Source organism: Babylonia areolata, chromosome 19 (assembly GCF_041734735.1).
Source record: "Babylonia areolata isolate BAREFJ2019XMU chromosome 19, ASM4173473v1, whole genome shotgun sequence".
Lineage (NCBI taxonomy): Eukaryota > Metazoa > Mollusca > Gastropoda > Neogastropoda > Buccinidae > Babylonia > Babylonia areolata.
Genome location: NC_134894.1, coordinates 29,270,128 through 29,289,329, shown reverse-complemented (window position 1 = coordinate 29,289,329; position 19,202 = coordinate 29,270,128). Strand labels below are relative to the sequence as shown.

The window sequence follows — 19,202 nt, the reverse complement described above, 5'->3', positions numbered from 1 at the left end:
TTAATTCCCAGCACTGTTCCACACTGATGATGATGTGATAAGTTTTGCGTTGAAAACACTGGGTGATTTTACGTCCAGATCAGACTTTACGATTAACATGAAGCAGATAGACTCCATTGTTAAACGTTTAATGGAGAACAGACTTATTTTTAACCTATGCACGCAGACATTACTCACACACACACACACATTCACCCACGTCGCTGGCTTTCGTTTATGTTAAAAATAAATTGTTTCGAATAAAAACATCGGATCATTAAATGAAGCAATGCTTTCTAAGTGGCTGAAGCACTTGGTACATGCACACTGTGAAATAAACGATCGCATCGACGGAAGAGGAACGCAAGATGCATGCACGTGCAAAGCTTATGTCCCTTTACTCGTTTCTGTTTCGTGACGTGTACTGGGGGGGGTAACTGATTATTTTTGGAGGACACGCACCGACTACGACTACCGGCTTGACGCAGCTGACAGCCGAAAGGGGCGGTTTTGGATTATATAACTTCCAAGATCACGCTGGCCGGACACAGATGCATGACGGTCAGTGCAGACTGGATTTGCAGTTGAAGAGCTCTGGCCAAAACATTGATTTGGCGCGAGTTTTCATTCAGCACAGGCGCACGTTTTCGTGATGTAAGTATACATATGGCAAGCACTCGTTTTTAATTAAAGTGCCTTCGTCAGTTGCACGGTTTTACAGTTGTTTTTGTTTGTTTGTTTTGATTTTTATTTCCCCTACACTCGCTCTTTCTCTATCTATCGCTCTCTCTCGCAACCCCCCTCACCCTCTCTCTCCTCCACGAAAATGATTTGTCATTGTGGTTGCTTTTTTTCCCGTCAAATATCACGTTAAATAAAAAGACGTAAAACTGAAACAGAGAGAGAGAGAGAGTATGGTACCCAAACTTGTCAGTTATTGAGTTTGTATTGCAGTGTTGTTGTTTTTGTGTTTGTTTGTTGTTGTTTTAATATATTGCTGAGTCATTCAGATAAACCCTTTGAACAGTATGTTGCAAATATCTGGTAAGAAACCTCTTTAATTTGAAAACTAACTAAATATTCTGGATCACTCTGAAAGTCTTTCACAAGCAGTTATTTTCTTGGTTTTTGTATTTGGTTGGTCATTAGAATTTTTACAAAATCTCACATTTTTCCATCTCTCATAAGGAAATACTGTAAGCTTGTCCCTATTCACTGTGTATAGCACACATACCACTATGGAATAATTTGATTTGCAAATGTTTTGAAAATGCATATTTATTAGTAATGCACCAACAAAAGTTGTTATTTAAAATATTGTTTTAATAACTGATTGATAACTTAGAAAATTAGTTTCTGTATTGTATGTATTAGGAAAACAATACATGGTGAGTACATTCCATCAGTTCATTTTGCCTTGATAAAATATTACTTACATTAAGTTAATCATTATGAGTTTAAAAAGTTGTTCTGCCAATGTTTCCACTGGACTCATGGGCATATTTTACTGCAGAAAAAATTATATGTTTGAAATGTATCTTTCCAAATGACATTGTCTGCATCTGCTCTGAGCAGATTGATCTAAATTTTATATGGCGCATGTGATTGTGTGTGTGTGTGTGTGTGTGTGTGTGTGTGTGTGTGTAATATTCCTGCACTTGATGTTTTTATGTGCATGCTCTGAGTCTGATACAATATTTAATATGTCTTTCTCTCTTGGCCTCTGTGTGTGTGTTTTTGTGCGGCCGCATGGGCACAATTTTGTGTATGTGTATATATATGTGTGTGTGTGTGTACATACATGGAGTTGGGTGTGTCCATATAAATAATGACAACTGAATTCAATCAGAAGTAGCACAGAACAAAGAATGATTATCACAGTTTTGTTCACAATGATTTATATATACATATGTATATGTATGTGTGTGTGTGTGTGTGTTTGGTCCTGCAAAAAAGCTATCAAAGTGCCCCATACTTCACAGTCCTCAGCCAGTTTGCTAGTGTCACCAGCAATCAGTCAATCATACACAAAACAAACAAAACCGCCAAATGCACTAGCTGTGATGTGTTCATTTTGTGTTGTGCAGGTTTCCTTCAACCTTCTCCGCTTCTTTCCATGATGAAGACAGAGTGCAGAAAATGCTGTACAGGCCTCTTGGTGGAACTGGCCTGAATGTGTCTGTTCTGAGCTTTGGTGAGAACTGATGTTTGTTTTCAGCAGCAACTGCATGTCTCTTGAGTGAAATGAACGCTGGTATTTTTTGGACATTTATTCACATAATTTTGAAACAATAAACACAACAGACTGTTGTTGCTATGAAAAAATTTGTTATTATCTTTGTTTATTATTTGTGTGTGTGTGTGTGCACACGTTTGTGTGTTTGTGTGTGCGTGAGTGTATATACGTGTGGGGGTGGGGGTGGGGTGGGGGGGGGTGTTTATGGGTGGGTGTGTAGTTTTCTGTATGTGTTTGTGTGTGTGTGTGTTGCAGTTTGTAGGGAAGTGGAGGGGATGTGAGAGTGGTTCAAGGAATTAAGAAATCTACACAAAAAAAATGTTATCATCAGCTTTTCTTTCTGTTACCTATTTACTGATATTAGCCTTGATTTTCCTTTTTCATTGAGACACTTTAGCTTTGCTCAGTGCTTTACTGTATTAAATGAAACAGGTGCATCTTCACTTGGGAGTGTCTTTCGGCAAACAGACGACAGTGAATGCCTGCAGGTTGTGAAAGAAGCATTGAAGAGTGGTATCAACTACATTGATACAGCTCCCTGGTATGGACATGGCAAATCTGAGACTGTTCTTGGCAAGGTGAGACTTTTTTTTTTTTTTTTTGTTTTTTGCTTGCTTGCCGTATTGAAATTTTTGAATGCCAACAGGAATTGTTGATTTCATATCATTTCTGTAGAGAGGTGATGTTGCATACATTATTTGAAACACATAAATTTGCATTTTATCATATATGTAACTTTGCATTTTCTTGTATATGTATTTTGATTGATGTCTGTTTTCATTCGTTTGTTTCAAAAAGTGTACCAGTTCTCCTGAGTTCCCAAACTGCAGAGATCCATAAATCCTCTATATGTCAAACTGAGGTACTTCAAACAAGAAAAAAAAAGTTGCCGAAAGAGTATAATGATTTATTTCATGATGTTTGCATTCATTCAGACCTTTTATGCTTCTGATTTGCAGGCTTTAAAGGTAGTCATTCATCTATTGAATAATTTATTAGATGAATTTTATGTTTGCATCCAGTCAAACCTTTGACTCTTGTGATTTGCAGGCTTTACAAGATATTCCCAGGTCATGCTACTATATTGCTACCAAGGTTGGTCGTTATCTTCCAGACATCGACAAAATGATTGACTTCTCAGCAGAACGCACACTCCGCAGCATTGACGAGAGTCTGGATAGGTTGGGACTGGACTGCATTGACATTATCCAGGCATGGAAATTGGAACAGTTTGCATTTTCTTTGTCAGTCTGTGTGTGTGCATGTGTGTGTGTGTGTGAATGATGTTTGAAATACGTGAATCAGTGTATAGCTTAAATTATTATTGCAAACCTTTTTATTTCTAATTTTTTTTTTTTTTTTGTTGTTGTTTTGTATTTTTCAGTTCATATTTTTGGTGGGTACTTGTGAAACCCCAACTCCCAGAAAAAGAGGGCGCTAGTCAGGGGGGCAAAGGGGAGGTTACCTACTTCCGGGAGGTTATCGGCCGTAGCTACTTTCGTTTTTTCCACATAGGTGGATAGTAGTTTGCATAGGACAGGAATGTCAGACCCCTGCTGGGGTCAGCACTAGTAAGTATGTTATTTAAACGTAATTTTAGATAGAAAATTTTCTCTATCATGCTTATGTATTTTTATTAGCAAGTGTTGTTTGATATTGATTTTTGTTGGATTTTTTGTTGTTGTTGTTGTTTTTCCAATTCAAAAAGGTCAGCATTTTACAAAGCAGTGAACGTGGAAAGCAATAGAAAAAAAATGTACAAAAACTGCTCCTTACTGGGATTAAGCTTGGTGCCAGTATACATGAATTCAAATGAGAAGCAAATACAATAAGCAAAGAAAGATAGAAAAGAAAACAGGAAAAAAACAACAACAAAAACACCCACGTACATAAGAACAAAGATAAACAAGAGACTAGCGGACAGTTAGACCAAACATAGGTTGGATATTATCATGAAATGTTGTCATTTATTCGTAAAGATCTTTGCAAAATATTAAGGACTCCATATGTTCACAATAAGTCAATATTCTATCCAATTCTTACTCAAGAACATTAATGAGAATGGAAAACCCTACAATTATATTTAACTTTGATTTTATATACTTTTTTTTAATATCAAGTAGTCACATCACCTGGAATATCAAGTAATCATGTCATTGATTGGTGGTTTAACTGAAGTAACACAAGCACACACAAACATGCTTATGTACACACACACACACACACACACATATGCCATGACACACATGCACACACCTCGTTACAGTTTCAGTCTTGCCTGAAGCAGAGTTGAATGACCTGCTGGCTAAAAGCGATTAAGGTCAGGTTATTCAGGTCTTCCTGCGGTGAAGGCTGCATTGTTCAAGCGTTTGAGTTTTTGTTAGTATTCATTATGTAACAAATCCATTGTTCTTCATCTTATCTTTTATCTGTTAACTGCTAACACACACTGTCCATATATTTCATAACTTTTTGCCGGGCCTGCTTCCTTATCGCAGGGAATGTGATGTAATGTTTGATAAACAGCAAGTGTGTCATCATGTTGTCTCAAGGACATTTTTTTGATAACTGTGAACAGTGGGTCTTTTAAACAAGTTAACTTAAGTTCGGAAGTTCTGGTGAAGAAGTTATGATAATATCATATAAGTTTTGTAGATTTTTTGTTTTACTCAGCTAGGTTGACATAAACTTGCAGTTTGGGCTATCAGCAAAGTGAGAGCTGTATGATCAATGGTTTCTCCACCACAGTGGGAAGTCATTTTCAACTTTTATCAGGGACCACGACTCGCAAATTAGGAGGCATGATTTCACTGGCTCTTTGTGCTGCAACCTTGGGAGCTAGCTGGCATTTGGAAACTATCCCAATGCCCAAAACCCTCTTGGCCAAGAGAGTGGGGATGTAACTTGGGCTAGACACTCTCCTTTATGATCAAATTCTAGCCCAGATAGGTGGGACAGTGCCGTCTCTGTTGTTCTGATGGTCATATTTGGACATGACTGACTAATACACAGTCAACAAAAAGAGTGTCCAACAGCATCAATAGCAACTATTTATCATCAGATTAAAGTAAATCACCCCCGCCCCCCGCCCCCAAACACACACATGAGTCTGCATACCTGCACACACGCATGCACACTTACACATCCACACACACACATACACACACACACACACACACACACACATGCAAGTGCACACAGCCTTAGTTTTGAGCCTAACCTCTGTCTTAACATCTATCAATTATAATTTCTTTGTCTCTCTCTCTCTCAGACATATACATGGGGTGTGAGCAACATGGAGAAATGCTATCAGAAACACAACATTGTGCCCACACACCCGCAAGGTCACTGAAATGGTGCCAGATCATCAGAGGTGCCCCAACAGTCTTGAGACCATGTGATGAAAGAAGCTGTATCTTCTTCTTTTCCTGCGTTCACTCGTATGCACACGAGTGGGCTTTTACGTGTATGACCGTTTTTACCCCCGCCATGTAGGCAGCCATACTCCGTTTTCGGGGGTGTGCATGCTGGGTATGTTCTTGTTTCCATAACCCACCGAACGCTGACATGGATTACAGGATCTTTAACGTGCGTATTTGATCTTCTGCTTGCATATACACATGAAGGGGGTTGAGGCACTAGCAGGCATGCACATATGTTGACCTGGGAGATTGTAAAAATCTCCACCCTTTACTCACCAGGCACCGTCACCGTGATTCGAACCCGGGACCCTCAGATTGACAGTCCAACCACTCGGCTATTAAGCCCGTCAGAAGCTGTATCAATAAAGTGGTGCTTGCAGACAACGAAAAACAAAAACAAAAATCTACCCACCCCCATTCTCCCCATCCTCAACTCTTGTTCTCGTAACAGTCAAGAAACAAAAACAAACCAGCAAACACTGGCCTCAGGATTCACAGAACATTGGTTGTGTCAGGTGCATGACATGGAGTTTGCTGACAATCTGGACATCATCATCAACGAAACGTTGCCCGCTCTGCAGAAAGCCAAGAACGCAGGAAAGGTGCGCTTCATTGGCATTACAGGTTACCCGCTGGAAAACTTCAGGTGAGTTTGGCGGGTTACTTTTGTGTCTGCACATGGACGGTGGTGGGCTTTGTGAGAAAGTGTGTGCGTGTGTGTGTGTGTTAATGAATTGTACTTGAATTTTTTTAAGTTTCTACACATATGTTCCAAGCTGCCCATTTAAAATCTTAAGATAGTGCTTAAAATTGATAATGATAATACTTGGCATTTGTAAAGTGTAATTCTTTCAGAAGAAGCTTATTGCGCATGTACTCACACACACACACACACATGCACACACACACACGCACACACACACTAACAACCACCTGCCACCATACAAATGCCCACATCAGCTCATAAACTTTGTGGCCTGAAACACAGTCAATAATCAATGTTGGATTTCAGGACTGTGTTGGAGAAAACAACAGTGAAAGTGGACACCATTCTAACGTACTGCCATGCTTCCATGAACGACAACTCTCTGACTGAGTACTTGCCATATTTCCAGGTCTGATCAATATGGCTTCATTTCACACACGTGTGCACACACATGCAGGCACATGCACATGCACACATACACACACACACATACACACACACACACACACACGTGACAACTCGCTGATTGAGCACCTGTTGGATTTTCTAGTCTGATCAATATGGCTTCATTTCACACATATGTGTGTGCACAGACAGACTCACTCTCTTTCTCTCTCACTCATGAATGACAGTTTACTGACAGTACTTGCAATATTTCCAGGTCTGTTCAGTATGGTTTCATTTCACACACACGCATGCACACACTTCTGCACACTAACACACACACACACAAATGTGCTCATGTACAGGCACCCATGCACGCACGCACGCACACATGCATACACACACACACACACGAGTGACAACTTGCTGACTGAGTACTTGCCATATTTCCAGGCTGATCAGTATGGCTTCAGTGCACAAACACACACATACACATGCATGCATGCCTGATTGTGCACGTGCGCGCACACACGCACACACACACACACCACATTCATAAACATGCATACACATTCTTTTGTGCATGTACAAACGCACATGTATGTAAATGCCTTCTCACATGCACACACACACACACACACACACACACACACTCACACTCACACTCACTCACTCACACTTTTTTTCTCCTTCCTGTCATATTTGTGAACATATACAGTTCGAGTGTTCTCATACATACACGCACAACACAGAAAAACACGCGTACAGTTTTTTGCCCTGTCTTAAACCACATTAGTCAAACAGACATTAAGTCGATGACCAATCAACACACACTGAAGCCTGAAGAGTTGTTTCAACCAAACCAGAGTAAAGGTGTGGGTGTGATCAACGCCTCCCCCATCAGCATGGGTCTGCTGTCGGACCGTGGCCCCCCTGCCTGGCACGTGGCCACGCCGGACATCAAACAGGTGTGCGCTGATGCCGCCAGCTACTGCAAGGTCAGTTCACATGGTTTTTGAGATTTTTAAAATATTTTTTATATTGATAATGGACATTTGTATGGACTGCAAGGTCAGTTCACATGGTTTTTGAGATTTAAAAAAATTTTTTTTTTTTTTATTGATAATGGACATTTATATAGACTGCAAGTTCAGTTCACATGGTTTTTGAGATTTTTAAAATATTTTTCATATTGATAATGGATATTTATATAGACAGCAAGGTCAGTTCACATGGTTTTTGAGATTTTTAAAATATTTTTTATATTGATAATGGACTGCAAGGTCAGTTCAAATGGTTTTTGAGATTTTTAAAATATTTTTTTATATTGATAATGATAGTGGACATTTATATAGCTTGTTTCTCAAAAAAATACTGCTCAAAGCGCTTTACATTTAGTTCCCCACTCCCTGCCTCCTCTGTCAACACTACCCCCTAGCCCCCCTGCCCCTCCCCGATACACACACGGAAGCACGTGCCAGAATAAACTCATGCAACTGAACATTGGAAACCACCCACCCATGACGTCCTCAAGAAAACAAGAAAACGTATCCCTGCACCATGCACTCAGGCACATACATACACATGAATGCACGGATACTTGCTGGCACCCTGCCACACACATAGCAAATGACTTCTTCACAATAAAGTATGCATTAAAAACCAGATGTAAGTATGATTATTATTGTTACTTATATGGTGCCTATCCTGGGTCAGAGACCAAGTTCTAAACGCTGTGTAATCCCTGCTATGTACTGCAGGGTCAGTTGACATATTTTTTGATATTTTTACATTAAAAAAAAAAAAAAAGGATTATTAGTGATACTTATATGGTGCCTATCGTGGGTCAGAGACCAAGCTCAGTTATGATAGTTGTAGTAGATCATCTACATATTGTCTTATCTGTCAGTGTTAACAATAATTGTTCTATATATTACTGTCAGGATAAAAAAAAATTGCATGCATCTCTGAACAGTTCATTATATAGTTTACTATTAGTGAAACATGACTTTTTTGTAATGATCATATACAAAATTTTGCAAAATAAGTGCTTGAAAATGCTCGTGCTCCGCCCAAACTTCAAGTAAGTTGGTTTGTGGCAAAAATTTGTTGTAAATTCCATTTTAATACACAGTGTGTGCGTGTGTGTATCTTTGTGTGTGTGTGTGTGTGTGCAGTCGAAAGGTGTGGACATTTCCCGTCTGGCCATGGAGTTCACACTGAGCCAGAAGGACATCCCCACCACTCTGGTCAGCACTGCCAGGTCAGTGTCCTTTTTATGTTTATTGCTATTTTGTTTTTTGGGGGTTTTTTTTGTTTTTGTTTTTTTAAGTTGCGTGGCAGAATGTGTTAGGCGTTGGACACCAGTGTTCATCAGTGATGAGGGTTGGAGACCACAGTTCAGCAAGGTGCTGGCACTTTACTATGATCTTCCTCTCTCCACCCTAGGGTGAATGGGTACCTGGCATCAGTTGGGGAGGCTTAAAATGGCTGAAGGAGATGATTTGGCTCTGCTTTCCTAAGCCAAGCCCAAGACACAGTGCATATGATTTCACTGACCCATTGGCTGTAAATGCAAAAGGACCTTCAACCTTTTAAGATGTCATCTGTATGCATTTTTTTTCCAGAAAATAGAGATGCCTTGTATCAGATACATCTTTCAGGCCCGCACACTGTGTCATATGAATGTACTAAACTTTTGTTTTATTGAGACATTGATATCCAGAATCAAATGAAACAATTGTTTTGTTGTTACTCAAATTCTGTTTACAATTCTTGTTAAAATTGAACACATTTCTACATGCAGACACACCCCATCCTCTATTCAGTGTTTGCAGTTGTGTACATTACAACAGGACTTAAGACTTTCTTCTTGTCCTGTCAGATTCGTTATATTTCTACGACAACATTTTCAAATAAAATACTGTTTTGAGCAAGTGAAACTTGTTGAATTGCATGATATTATTTGGCCATGGCTTTCTTCTTTTCCAGCCTGAAGAACCTGCAGAAAAACATTGATTCTGTGCACACACCCCTGACCAGTGAGGAAAAGGCTGTGCAGCAGGAGGTGATGGAAAAGTAAGGGAATTTGGTGTGCAGTGGTTGTCTTTTATGCTGCTGAGAAGAAGAAGAAGAAGAGGAAAGGTGTTTCAAAAGTGCTGAATCTTATCCTGAGACAAATCAAAGCACATACACGCCAGTCATTCCCTCAGATACTAAGCTCATGTTCAGAAGAACTAGAAATAAAACTTCTGAATACATGTCAATAGAAATCTAGAGAGAATGTGGACTGGGAAGAGGGAGGGGATGGAGGAGCTATTCTGGAAAGAGGTTTAACAAGGCTAAAGAGGGAGCTCATTGCAAGTGAGACAAACAAACAGCGGTGGCCAGCCCTGGAGTGTTTCATTCTGGGAAGGCATATTTTTTATGGTTGGAAAGAGGCAGCATAAAAGCAAATATAAAAAGAAAGAAAACACAATTTGAGTCCGTAAACTCTGTCAACAATCCTTTTTGTCAACTTTGTAAGGTTACTTTATATATAAGGAGTACATCGTTGTATTTGTGAATGTTGGTTTTAAAGAAACAGATGTCCTTCCTTGGCCAATTTGATTGTTTTGAAGAATCATATTTTTAAAATTGACTGCTTGCAAAATTCAGTTTTCTACATCCTGCTTTATGTGGTGTATGATGAAGTCATGTTAATTACTATTGTTCTCCTTCGCTGTGCTAGCATATGATGTCAAGTTAATTGTTATTTTGTTGGTGTTCTTTGTCTTGCTAGCATTGCATTATATCATATCAAGTCAATTCAAATTAAATCATATTGTGTTGCTTATAGCCCAGTCAACTTGCAAAGGGACCACTTCTGGACTGAATACTCATCAGCTCTTAATACCAGTCGCTGCTTCTGGTAATTGTTTTCTTCTAAATCAACCGTTGCTATTTTTTTCTACTTATGTGACTATTCTTTTGCATATTATTGTTGCAGATTCATGAAACCTCTGAACAATAAAAACTGGGAAGGCGTGGAGGTGGCTGAGTACAGACAAAAGCTGAAAGTACTGAAGGGAGACAATTGAGTGGAGAATAACCTCATGCATTGTTTTGGAAGCAGAGCAAAGTGGTATATGTATATCTGTATTACCAAGGGAGGTAATTCTTTTCATTTTACTGTGGGTATGCTTGATGGTAAATGGTGAAGGAATATTGTGACTTAAAAGAAATGTTTCTAAACATTGTATAGCTTATTTTACATGCAAATAAAAGAATTATTTTAGACTGATATTATTTGCTAGTTAAAGATAGAAAACCTTTTCATTTCACCATGGGCATGCTTGATGAAAACTAGTGAAGAAATATTGTGACTTTCAAGATATTGTTTCTTAACTTTGCACGGCATTTTTACGTGCAAACCTATTTTGGACTGAAACTGTTTGCTGGTTGAAGTTTGAAGACCATCCATCCTTGAGTGTTTCAAAATGGCACTCTCTTCTGTAGGGTATCTTTGTAATGGTGACTTGTGATATGCTGTGTTTGTCCATAGATCAGTATTGTGTGCCATACAGGTTTTTATCACATTACCCGAGTGAAAAGAGAAGAAACTTGTTTTTAAGAACAGGACTAGGTGTCGAACACAAGGTGCAATAACACTCAGAGACAGAGTACAGTTTGAACATGATAGTGGTAACAGACCTACGAGTACATATTGTTTTGAACTAGTGTAGTCTAACAAATGTTTGACAATCTGTATGTATGATGGTCAGTTGTTTCTATTTATTACCTTCAGAACAGCAGAGAAGGCAACTGCTGTCCTGACTATCTGGGCTAGAATTTGATTGTAGTGGAGAGTGTCTTGTCCAAGTTACAATCCCACTTTCTTGGCCAAGAGGGCACGAGGACATTGTGATAGTCCCCTAATGAGTTCCAATTGCAGTGGATAAATCATTGACCTTACAGCTCTCTTTTCGCTGTTGGCCCATTATATCAATCTCTAAGCTGAGCGAGCTGGGCCAGTTTGAATAGCCTAATCACATTGTTGATAATCTAATTAGTCATCAAATTTTATCGTTGACAATCTAAGTATTCTTGTTTTTGTTTTGTTTTTTTAGGGGCAGTATGTACATATGCAACTACCATCTTTAAACACCTGTACTTTAATGCTTTTAAAATATGAATCTGTATGTTCCTTACAGAATATAATTTAAAATCACTGATGTCATGATGATGTGTATGTATGTGTGAGCGTACATGGGCATAATGCATGTATGCTGGTGTGTGTTTCTTCATTTGATACAGAAATATGAAGCCAGTATTTGTTAATCCACATGAGAAGAACAGGGATATGAAGTGATGGGAAAAGAAGGAGAGCTAGAGCAAGAGAAAAAAACAAAACAAAAACAATTGCAATGCTTGATCTTTTGGTCAGAGAAGTGATAAGCTATTTTTCAGTTAGGACAATGGTTTCGTTAACCGTAGTATTACTGCCAGCCAGCAATTTTTGTGATGTTTGTCCTTCATTTCAGTTTCTCAGTTTGAGCCTGAAGAGACTCAGGCTTTGGTACACAACTGACAGACTTGAAGAAATCTGGTGAGCAGTCCTTCAGTGTGGCACACCAGTGACTGTTCACAGAATTAAGGGAGAAGAAATTCTTCAGTATCTGGTTTCCACACTTAACTGTATTAACCCCCACCCCCCCACCCCCACCCGCCTAGCCTCTCCACTATCCCCCGTGTTACCAGTTTCAACAACTTACTCTCTAGTCCTTGTTCCACTTTTAAGTACCTTCATTCTCACCAGTCTACCTTGTCTTTGTCTCCCAATTTGTTTATTTTTACTTTTCACCATTACAAAGGGTCATTATGACAGAAAATCAGTGATGTTATCAAGTCACAGACGTTAATGATTAGGGGAAATAGAGACAATGTATGATTTGTGTGTGTCATGATGTTCATTAACCAATACCCGGTGTCCAAGTAATGCTGACATTTTGATTTTCTTCTACTCGTTAGTATGAGGTTTTGGAGCAAGAACTGCTGTTTTTGTGAAAATGTTAGTCGTGCAAAGAACTCTGAATGTAGTTGTATTATGAATTGACTGTTTCATCAGTGGAGATAATCTGAATTTTAACAGTGCTGAACAGTGTTCAGTGTTGATGGTATCCTGTATCATTTGTTAATTGTGAGTGGGGTGATTTGTGACAGTAAGTGCTGGAGGAAGGAAGGGGGGGGGGGAGAAGAAAGGGGAAAGAAGAAGGAAGAAAAAGGAAAACGTTGATGATGAAAAAAAAAAGTTCCTGTTTCAACAGATTCAGATGATCATTTAACAGATGACAGGGAGGGATGGTTCAGGCTGTTTGCTGTCACTTGATCATCTGCATCTGTTGAAATGGGAACCTTTTTTTTTTCATAAACAAAAGTGTGTTTGTGCCAGAGGGACAAAAGGGGAGGTTACCTACTTCCGGGAGGTTATCGGCCGTAGTACTTTCATTTTCTCCGCATAGGCGGATAGTAGTTTGCACAGGACAGGAATGTCACCCCTGCCGGAGTCTGCACTAGTTGGGTCACGGTAAGTATGTTATTTAAACGTAATTTTAGATAGAAAATTTCCTTTTGTTCTTTATTTTCAGTATAGTTGGTGTTGGCAGAAAGTGATGTCTAAGTTTGAATTGTCTTCCACCTCTTCATCATCATCATCGTCATCATCATCATCACATCCCTCAACTTGAGAGTCATCGGGGAGACATGAGGGCTGAAAAAATAGATTACCTCCTTCACGCTGTTCTGTTGACAGCCTCTTAACTCACTCAGTACGGCCAGTCCTCTCTTCTCCTCTACACAGACCCCTTGGAAGTCCAGTGGGTGTCTGAATGACCCAACCTTTAGCTTCCGTCGCCAGAATTGTGGTATTCTTTGTCAACATTCACCTCTTCAGTATAAGAGCGTTCCGCTTGCAATATTTTGATGATGGTAACTGGGGTGAAACGCTGTTAACGTCGTCTCTTTCGCCGTTCGTATGGAGAGAGTTAACGTCAAAAAAAAAAGAGAGAGAGAGAACAACATTCTTGCTTCAGATAAACCAGTTACACCAGTCTTCCTAAAGCTATGGCACTTTTCTTTCCTTCTGTTTACAGTGCCACATTGATGTGATGTCACTGAAGGTCAATGGTCATAACTGATTATAAAACCAGCTTCAGTGTTACTGATGTTTTTTTTTTTGTCTTCCTCATCTGCCATGTCTTTGTACTATTACTAACAGGGTTTTTGATCATGTCTTCCACGGACACTGTCAAGGTGTTATATATATCACTCTTGGTGAAATTAGATCAGTGTGGCTTGAACACAAAGCCGTGTGCATTTCAGTGATGTAACTGATTTTGCTGAACAAAGGCAATGTGATTCCAGAAGGAAGAAGTGAAGATGAAGAATGGTGGCTGACATCCTGACCTGTGTAAGCTTGGTTTTAATTCATTGAGGTGGCAGCCCTTCAGTGATGAGCATACTTGTCTGCGGTAGTCATGGGATTAAGGGACTGATATTGCCTAGCTGATTTGTGTATTGTCATGTGTCATGACATAGGACTGATATTGCCTAGCTGATTTGTGTATTGTCATGTCATGGGACTGATATTGCTTAGCTGGTTTGTGTATTTTCATGTGTCATCATATGGGACTGATATTGCCCAGCTGGTTTGTGTATTATCATGTGTCATGACATAGGACTGATATTGCCCAGCTGGTTTGTGTATTGTCATGTGTCATGACATAGGACTGATATTGCCCAGCTGGTTTGTGTATTATCATGTGTCATGACATAGGACTGATATTGCCCAGCTGGTTTGTGTATTGTCATGTGTCATGACATAGGACTGATATTGCCCAGCTGGTTTGTGTATAATCATGTGTCATGACATATGACTGATATTACCCAGCTGGTTTGTGTATTATCATGTGTCATGACATAGGACTGATGTTGCCTAGCTGGTTTGTGTATTATCATGTGTCATGACATAGGACAGATGTTGTCTAGCTGGTTTGTGTATTATCATGTCATGACATAGGACTGATGTTGCCTAGCTGGTTTGTGTATTATTGTGTCTGTCACAGGATTGATATTGCCTAACTGCTTTGTGTATTGTTATGTGTCATGACATAGGACTGATATTGCCTAGCTGGTTTGTGTATTGTCATGTCATGGGACTGATATTGCTTAGCTGATTTGTGTATTGTCATGTGTCATGTCATAATGAATGGTTTATATGGCTTCTGTTGTAATTCTTTCTCTTGTTTTTTCTTTTTTTTTGTTTGTTTGTTTTGTTTTTTTGTTTGGTTGGTTCTTCTCATACGTATATTTGCAAATTTGTCAAAAGTGAAACGGATCCCAAAAAGCAAATCAAAACAGTTGTTATCAGCCTCCCCCTACCCTTCTTTCTTCAAGTGCTTTTTGACATCGAAACAGAAGTTACACAGTGGTTTTTGTTGGGTTTTTTTTTGTTTTTTGTTTTTTTTTACCTGCTTGCATCTGAAGGTTGTGACAAACTGCTGTGCCAAAAAAAAAAAAAAAAAAAAAAAAAACTGTGACTATTACTACCGTATTTTGTTATTTCTTTACTTTCTTTTGTTATTTTTTATTCTTTAAACCATTAACTTGAAGTCAGGGGGGAAAAAGTTCCTTTTTATTTTTTTCTTGTCTAGAGACATTTTAATATTTTCTCTTCTCTCATGTTCTTCCATCCCAGCTCCCCATCCCTCACAATTACTTTACTGCCGGCATTCTATTTTTGGTGTCATATACTGTACCATGTCAAACTGATGCAAACTAGGCCTATTGGTTTGCTCTGCTTGGCCAAATTTCGCGCGGCTAACAGTGAAAAGACGGCCCTGCTGGCATTCTATTTTTTGTTCATATTGTTTTCTTTGTACCTTTTATTGTCTTGTCTTCACAGCAAGGTCATGAAAAGTGCTGACCAACATCATCTTGAACTTGTTTCTTTAGCCCTCCCTCCCCCACCTCTCTCCGCACCCCCCCCCCCCCACCATTATCATCAACAGTTCTGTTTTACATATCTTGCACAGTTTTACTGTAGAATTCAAACCATTATCCATATGAGTAATCACAGTGCACTCTATGATTGAAGTTGTTTTTGTTTATGTGTTTTGGAGAATCTGAATGGGAAAAAATGTTGTTTTTGTTTTTTTTTTGGGGGGGGGTTCTAAACATGTACTGGAACTGAGGAGCCAGGAGTCTTGCAGACTGAATCATCACAATCAGTGGGCATTGTTGAAGTCTTCCTCATTGTTTTTATTTGACGCAAGCAAATTGGCAAGTCATCAATGATCAGCTTTACTGTAAGTATGCTTTTTTACCCTTCTTTTTAAAATATCTTTTCTCATGGATAGGAATATTCCTGTATTATACAGGTTTCTGTGTTGGCATTTTGGTGATTTTTTTGTGTTTTGTTGCTTAATTTACCTTGTTTCAGTATTTGGGCGTGCATTTTGGTGAAGTGGCTCCTGTGCCATGGCCGCAAATGTTTCAGTGTTTCAAAAATCAGTCACTCTCACCCAGGTTATCTGATTATGCTGTAATGAAAAATTATCAGCAGTTAAATCTATATATCTATCTCACTGTCTCTCACTCTCTCTCTCTCTTTATCTCTCTCTATATATATTTGTGTATGATGCAGCATACGAAAACCCAGCTAAAGTCGTAGCCAGCTATTCTTAGATATGTGCAAAAATATTGTCATTAAAATCAAATAATGAAAATCAAGATTTTTACAAATTTCGCATCTTTGAATGAAGTCTTATCTCTGCTGTCGGTAAGTATTTTACCATAAAACTGCCTGAAACTGTAGTATTTTTAATGTTTTCAGGTGCATGCGCTGTTGGCATTGCTGCACACATTTGTCACATAAATTGCAATGTTCAATGCATTTGACTCCAGGCTTTTCTGAAATTATGTCAGCAGATGATATGGCAATACGCTTTATGATGACAGCAGTTTGTAAACATTATTTTGATCTGGGATCTAAAGCGGAAGTTAACAAAAAATTCATCAGCATTACGGAAAATATTTTTTGTTCAAACACAAATGCAGCCTTTGTATCTCATTTGAACATTCACTGTCACCAATGACAGCTCTTTCATGGCATGACGTCACTCCTCCACTCGCCATTCTTGACTTTGTTTAATTACAGAAAGAAAATATGAAATTTCCCATGCTTTTTTCATATGGAAATTCTGAATCTTTTGAAACCACATACATATTCAAGTCAATTTTTTATTCTGAGGTTACAAGCCGGTAAATGTTTTTTTCATGAGCCGATTTCTCCATTTGTTCTGTTCGAACACACCAACATTGTAAAAATTATAGAATAAAACTATGACAGATAGTTCTGTTCGAGCACACCAACATTGTAAAAATTATAGAAAAAACTATGACAGATAGTTCTGTTCGAGCACACCAACACTGTAAAAATTATAGAAAAAAAACTGACAGATAGTTCTGTTTGAGCACACCAACACTGTAAAAATTATAGAAAAAAACTATGACAGATAGTTCTGTTCACGCACACCAACACTGTAAAAATTATAGAAAAAAATCTATGACAGATAGTTCTGTTCGAGCACACCAACACTGTAAAAAAACTATGACAGGTAGTTCTGTTTTTGTATGTTAATCTGTGATTTTTAAACCTTCTGAAATTAAATAAATGTCAAAGATGATAAATTCTGTGTGTATGTGTATGTTTAAATTTAGGTCCTGTAACCTTTTACTGCCATAGGGACAGTGAATTCATTTTCACCATGTGTAGGGCTGAGCATAGAAGGGCTAGGCCCAATCCTTTTCTTTAGTGTCACTTCATTGTAGTTTTCCTTCAAACTGCAAACACAAACATTATGATATTGTGTGCTTGGTTTATACCAGTGTGGTGTTTTCAGTTTTTTTTATACTGGCTCTGACAGAAAACCCTAACACAGAGATAAACAGTTTCCACAGAACATTCTCCACGTGATTTTCTGTGCATTATTTCCATCGTCTGTATTTGAGCTGTTTTCTGTTGATATTAATTCCATTGCCTTTTTTTGGGTTGTTTTATGTTGGTATCATTTTCTCTTTTGTCTTTTTATCTCCACCCTCAGTTGTTCATGTATTATCTATTGTCTTCCTTGGGTGTGTTTATGTTAGGAATGGTCCTGAGTGGTTGGATAGGCTGAAAGCAACAAATATACGATGCAGAGTTGGATTTCTGATGTCAGTATGTTGTTTATTATGGTGAATGAAATGAAAATCATGTCTGTTGTGACAACATGAACTTTACATCCTTGTACTCCAGCATTCTTTAAAATTGTTTCTGTTTATCATCATCTTTTTTTTTTTCTTTTTTTTTTCATTTTAACTTTTATTCAGACAATGGTTTGCAAGTGTATTTTTCATTTGAACATTGGGAAGTAAAAATAAAAAACTGCTTGGATATTGCCACATCATTTCAAAAAACATGAAGATGTGTGTCTGAGATAAATTGCGATATTCTCTAGCAATGAGCTTGAACTAGATCTTGTGATTCTGGAAGGTGGGTACTTTCGTTACATGTGAAATGCTGGGTATTTTACTTTGCTAAACTTTTTAAAATCAGTGACGAAACTGTTTTGTAAATATTATTTTCTTTTATCAACAGGGTAGAAAAGGTAGGATTAAAAAAAAGAAGACTTTATTCAGTATGTTAGGATGAGTTGATTTTTTTTTCACCAATCATTAAATGTGACATTTAAACACTGATTTGCAAGAGTACAGCATGCTCACATTCCTAGTTTACACGACGCGTTGTCATTTACACATTGTCCACTTTGTTTTGAGGACAGTATTTTCTGTTGATAAACTCTCCCGATTTAGAGGGGTATATACTGCTTGTATTTCAAACTAGTGTTTAGAATTAGTAGTCAAGAAGTTGTATGCTCTTAAACTGAAAGTGATCTTTTGAGATATACACTAGTGGTACATTTGTTCATGCTTTATTGGACTGTATCATGTCTTCGACCATTGGTATCTCAAAGTATGTCTTGTTTTGAGGTTTCTGAGTTTTTTTCCTGCTCACAATTAATATACTTTTCTGTTCAATCAAAGTACTACAGTATAGATTTGTCCATAAACGCTGATGTGATAAGCTGCATCTTGTTTTGAGCTTTTTGTTTGTTTTTTCTTACAACACTGAAGGTATTTTTCTTTTCAATCAAAAAACTGCTGTGTAAGTTCATACATAAATGCTGGCATGATAATATCTACTACACTTGTATTTCAGTTCTGATTTTGCTGAGACAGTATTCATTATACATAAGTTCTTTGTTTTCTTCTCTTTTGTAATTCCACATCTTAGTCTTTTTATTTTCAACATTTGAATTTTCATTTTCATTATGTTTGCTGTTTGGTTTTGGACATTAAATCAATTTACAATGTTTCCTGTTTTTTTGCAAATTTT

At 38.1% G+C, this 19,202-nt stretch overlaps 1 protein-coding gene across 1 annotated transcript; it reads left to right on the top strand.

The window, feature by feature from the left end:
* The first annotated feature begins 431 nt into the window (after positions 1-431).
* LOC143293596 (uncharacterized) lies at positions 432-19,186 on the top strand. Its single transcript, XM_076604667.1, has 10 exons — positions 432-633; positions 2,067-2,173; positions 2,648-2,793; positions 3,266-3,427; positions 6,153-6,283; positions 6,650-6,752; positions 7,594-7,725; positions 8,905-8,990; positions 9,719-9,805; positions 10,716-19,186. Coding segments are annotated over exons 1-10 (1,047 nt in total). The 5' UTR covers positions 432-631; the 3' UTR covers positions 10,807-19,186.
* The last annotated feature ends 16 nt before the right edge of the window (positions 19,187-19,202 follow it).

Coding starts and splice junctions, on each gene's coding strand:
- LOC143293596 (XM_076604667.1), top strand. Junction 7,726..8,904: donor ATGCCGCCAGCTACTGCAAG/GTCAGTTCACAT, acceptor GTGTGTGTGCAG/TCGAAAGGTGTGGACATTTC. Junction 8,991..9,718: donor ACTCTGGTCAGCACTGCCAG/GTCAGTGTCCTT, acceptor CTTCTTTTCCAG/CCTGAAGAACCTGCAGAAAA.